At 49.9% G+C, this 5,000-nt stretch overlaps 1 protein-coding gene across 1 annotated transcript in view; it reads right to left on the bottom strand.

The window, feature by feature from the left end:
* Positions 1-5,000, bottom strand: part of LOC119095805 (soluble guanylate cyclase gcy-35-like) — an 11,954-nt gene that overhangs the window by 2,608 nt on the left and 4,346 nt on the right. Inside the window, exons 2-4 of the mRNA XM_037218659.1 lie at positions 3,930-4,030; positions 3,136-3,273; positions 1,206-1,319 (exon numbers count right to left, since the gene is read on the bottom strand). Coding sequence (XP_037074554.1) covers positions 1,206-1,319; positions 3,136-3,273; positions 3,930-4,030 — 353 coding nt within the window. The remainder of the gene's footprint in view (positions 1-1,205; positions 1,320-3,135; positions 3,274-3,929; positions 4,031-5,000) is intronic.

Below are 5,000 nucleotides of genomic sequence, written 5' to 3'. Positions count from 1 at the left end.
CCAATAGGTGTAGAATCGGGCTGTGGTGACATACCATCGAGGCCGCGGCTCCCCAATAGGTGTAGAATCGGGCTGTGGTGACATACCATCGAGGCCGCGGCACCCCAATAGGTGTAGAAATCGGGCTGTGGTGACATACCATCGAGGCCGCGGGCACCCCAATAGGTGTAGAATCGGGCTGTGGGTGACATAACCATCGAGGCCGCGGCTCCCCAATAGGTGTAGAATCGGGCTGGGGTGACATACCATCGAGGCCGCGGCTCCCAATAGGTGTAGAATCGGGCTGTGGTGACATACCATCGAGGCCGCGGCACCCCAATAGGTGTAGAATCGGGCTGTGGTGACTACCATCGAGGCCGCGGCACCCCAATAGGTGTAGAATCGGGCTGTGGTGACATACCATCGAGGCCGCGGCACCCCAATAGGTGTAAGAATCGGGCTGTGGTGACATACCATCGAGGCCGCGGCACCCCAATAGGTGTAGAATCGGGCTGGGGTGACATACCATCGAGGCCGCGGCACCCCAATAAGGTGTAGAATCGGGCCTGTGGTGACATACCATCGAGGCCGCGGGCACCCCAATAGGTGTAGAATCGGGCTGTGGTGACATACCAATCGAGGCCGCGGCACCCCATAGGTGTTAGAATCCGGGGCTGTGGTGACATACCATCGAGGGCCGCGGCACCCCAATAGGTGTAGAATCGGGCTGTTGGTGATATACCATCGAGGCCGCGGCACCCCAGTAGGCGTGGCATCGCGCTGTGGTGACATACCATCGAGGCCGCGGCTCCCCAGTAGGTGGGAATCGCGCTGTGGTGACATACCATCGGGGCCGCGGCACTTCAATAGGCACAGAATCGGGCTGTGGTGGACATACCGTCGAGGCCGCGGCACCCCAATAGGTGTAGAAATCGGGCTGTGGTGACATATCATCGAGGCCGCGGCTCCCAATAGGTGTAGAATCGGGCTGTGGTGACATACCATCGAGGCCGCGGCACCCCAATAGGCACAGAATCGGGCTATGGTGACTATCGTTGGGATTTTAGAAAATTCAAAGCGCTTTCACCCGCGGCAAAAGAGCTTTAATGAACTCAGGATGAAGCAAGCACGAACCCAAAGTGATGAAAAGTTAGCAAAGCGGCTTTTTATTTTGACCCCAAGGATTCGTCATTGGTTGATCCTGAATCCGCCCCGCCTCTGCTCACCTATAGCCAGCGCCTCCAATCCCTCTCTCCGTGAGTAGTAGTCCACGAAGAGCACGTCTGGGTCTTCATCGTCCTCCGTACAGGCGAACGACGGCATGACGATGCCGGGGAACGCTGTCGTCATCAGGTAACTGGAAAACAGCACAGTCGCTCTCATTGCTACCAATGGCGGGTTATTCGTAGGCGCCCATAGCTAAAGCGTTGAGCTCACCGTAAAAAGGACCGGGTCAATTGCCATGACGAGAAGCACTCTGTCACGGTTCAAGGATCAGATCACGCAGTACCAAAGGCTGCAACGCCTGCATGCGTCAGTATAGAGCCCGACAGCATCGTTGGCCCAGAATAAAACCGACAACAGTCAAACTTTCGAGCCGCACGATTTAAGCCAGGCCTTCATCTCGGCTGCCGGGTCCTTAGCTCAGAATGCTAACACCTTTTCCTATTCAACCACTCACGGCGCAGAGTTCCAGCTTTAGGCTTCCACGCCCAAACGCAGGCTAAGTTTTGTCAGTCTCAGCGGATCTGAATCCGACCGCCAAACACAAGTGGTTTGTTATGGAGTTCCATCTTTAGATTTATGCATAAGGCACCACGAATAGTGATTTTGGCTGTATAGAGCTCGCAGATGGCTTAGCAGGTTGTAGGGGATACGAGACGGACAAACCCTGAAGAGGCTCAAGTGAGCGTGAGATTCAAAATGCTCCGGCCTCCTTTCGTGTGCGATGACCTATGCCAACTGGATTTAAGCGAAGTGTTTTGTTTTCATGTCTACGCGTGGCTAAATCAGCAGTCTCTGGTCCCGTACTTGCTCAGCCAATTCATAACTCTTGTTCACATATTCACACATTTAGCAACAAAAAGGGCAATGGGTCACCCAAGGTGAAGCAACGGACGATCCCTAGCCGGTCGACCGAGGGCAGCACACTGTCGCCCGGAGCGACTTTGGCTGCGTCCCCGCGCTCACTGCGTTCAGACATCAGTATTTTGACCGTCCTTATATGATAACGCTGACCGTTTTCATGTGAGTGCTTCACCAAACCCCAGAAATACGGAACCCGCCGAAGTCGTCTTTCACTTGCGCTGTGTCTCGAAGAGAATCATTAACATGCACCATGCATGGGAGTGCTCTGCTAACTCTGCCACGCCATGACATTGGCGTGGGACATTGACATGACATGGGACTGAGCATGTATATATATATATATATATATATATATATATATATAAAGATATAGACAGATATAGATATAGATAGATAGATAGATAGATGGATATATATATATATATAAATATGCAAATATATATAAAGATATAGACAGATATAGATATACATAGATAGATAGATAGATGGATATATATATATATATAAAATATGCAAATATATATATATATATATATATATATATATATATATATATGTATGTATGTATGTATGTATGTATGTTATGTATGACAGGAGGGCGATGGTTGACGGTCCTCTCTCTGGAAAATAAATGCATATTAGCCATGCGCTCTGCAAGGTCGTCATCGCGTCCTAAACCATGTTGCTTACACAGCCTTATTTCTGCATATTCCTTGGTCGCGATGTTTACAGCTCGCTCCTATTTAGTGAACAGCTCGTTATAACACGGCCTGTTGCACGTTATAATTAAAGCAAAGATCATGAACAGCGTTTAATCGAGTCAGGGTCAGAGTCAGAGCATCAAACCGAGCCAGAGCGCCGGCCCGAATCAGGATGCGCAGCTGATAACAACGCATGTTTCAAACTTGTCGATCCGACCCATAGGAGCCCGCCACCGGACCTGAACCCGAAGGACAGACTGAGCCAGAATCAGGATGCGCAGCTGGATAGCTACGGATGGTTTCAAACACGTCCGCCTGACCCATAGGAGCCTCCTGCCACCGGTCCTGAACCCGAAGGCCATCTCACCATGCAGATAGTCGAGGTTGTCCAGGAAGGCGTGAAACGTCCTGCCCAGCGTGTGCAGCATCTCGCCGTACCCCTTCTCGATGGTGAAGTCAACAAAGTGCATGCCGACCCCCTCGAGGAAATACTCGAGACTGATTTCTGGAAGACCCAGGAGAATATGATTGTTCTGAGCATCGCCATCTATGGAACGTGGCTCGCTTACAATCGTTCCGTGTTTGGCAGCCCAGTGCGCGATCCTGACATACAAATTGGTAAATAAAATTACGTATTGAAAGTAATGCCTGTGCACAACACACGCACTATGCATACACTTAAGTGCATTATTCATATGCCCTTGCATGCTACCGGAAAATCGACACGGGAAGCGCGCGCTCAGTCTCAGAGATGGAGAATAGTAAGCACAATTGGTACGCCAGCATAATCACATGGGAATAGTGAGCACAATTGGTACGCCAGCACACTCCAACATGCATCATTCAAAATCAAATAATAGAAGCATAATTATTTCAATGCGAGATGGTTTACCTATCGAACGCTTGCCATGCTGCGCTCTCAACCAGACACGCGCTTAATATTAGACGCATACTTTTATATACATGGAAAGGTGGCACAATTCGCCAGTGAAACTCATCCTTTTTAGAAGCCTCTCACCCGGCGAGTTAATATTTTCTGTCTGCGCTCTTTGGGTGCATGGACATATATCAACACACATAGATATGCCTTCCGCATGTGCTTTTGCGACTCTACTGTAATCACCGAAACATTCACCAAAGGAGCTGGCCCGCGCCGCGTACCGAGATGCTTGACGACGATGACGATGAAGTCCAGTGTCGCCTTGTCGGGATAGCACTGGAAGTTCAGGAACGTCTGTTCGTCGTCAGCGCCCGATATATCCCTGCCAGTTGGATAAACAGCTAACGTTACACCTGTAGCGCCCCTGTGGCAGGTCTCATGGGCGATCGCGGGTCGGGATCCGTGTGAGTATAACGCGGCGCGTGATGAAGCTGGTAGGTTCGTAACGAATGAGGAACCTTAGCAAGACTGAACCGCGTGATGTGTTTTGATCCTTGAATCGTAAATGAATGAATGAATGAATGAATGAATGCGTGAACGCAATTCAGAATGCGTGAATATCCCACGTTCACAGATTGCGTGCAGCTATGAGGGCAAAGCGTGATGAAATGTTATAACGCCTCGATAGGTGTAAACTGATGCGATTAGCACATTGTTACTACCTCAACGGCAACGAAATGCCACAACAAGAGTGATACGCACAATCGCCAGACAAATAACTGCCATAATATTTGCCGTCTCCCAAAGGCTTCCCACGCCTAGAATGCTTCGCAACTTCATCACTTACATATCCTTCCATTTGTCCTTTCCGTAGTTTTGAGCACCCACTCTTCACGCAGCTGTGATAAGTCCGTACTGAAAGAGGACAGAGAACAAGAAGTGCGAATTTATAAAAAATGATAGGTCAATTCAACTGCCGACTTTTGCAGTGTCGGGAGGGAGCCAACAACGCTCTGCTCTCACCTGCTCTCGTCCCCGTCCGTCCCCCCCCCCCCCCCCCGTCCGCCCCCAGAGGTTCGTCATCAGGGCAGGCGTAAAACACGATTACACATTCTAGTACACGGCATCTGGTCTCGGTATGTAACAACATTGGGGTGCAATCTGCCGAGGCATCATACAGACATGTTCAGATGAGAAAACCACTGGACACTGAAATGACTGACGATTCGCAATTGAATCGGACTGTAAAACAATTCCGTAAGATTACAGTGCACTGTGAAACAGTTTGCATCACATCTGGTCGTTTTGGGCGTGACATTTCGTGTTCAAGGTATGACTTGTAAAAGAGCTTA

This window comes from Pollicipes pollicipes, unplaced genomic scaffold (assembly GCF_011947565.3).
Source record: "Pollicipes pollicipes isolate AB1234 unplaced genomic scaffold, Ppol_2.1 Scaffold_4219;HRSCAF=4965_pilon_pilon_pilon, whole genome shotgun sequence".
Classification (NCBI taxonomy): domain Eukaryota; kingdom Metazoa; phylum Arthropoda; class Thecostraca; order Pollicipedomorpha; family Pollicipedidae; genus Pollicipes; species Pollicipes pollicipes.
Note: the sequence above shows the minus strand (reverse complement) of the source record. Positions and strands in the feature narration are given on the sequence as shown.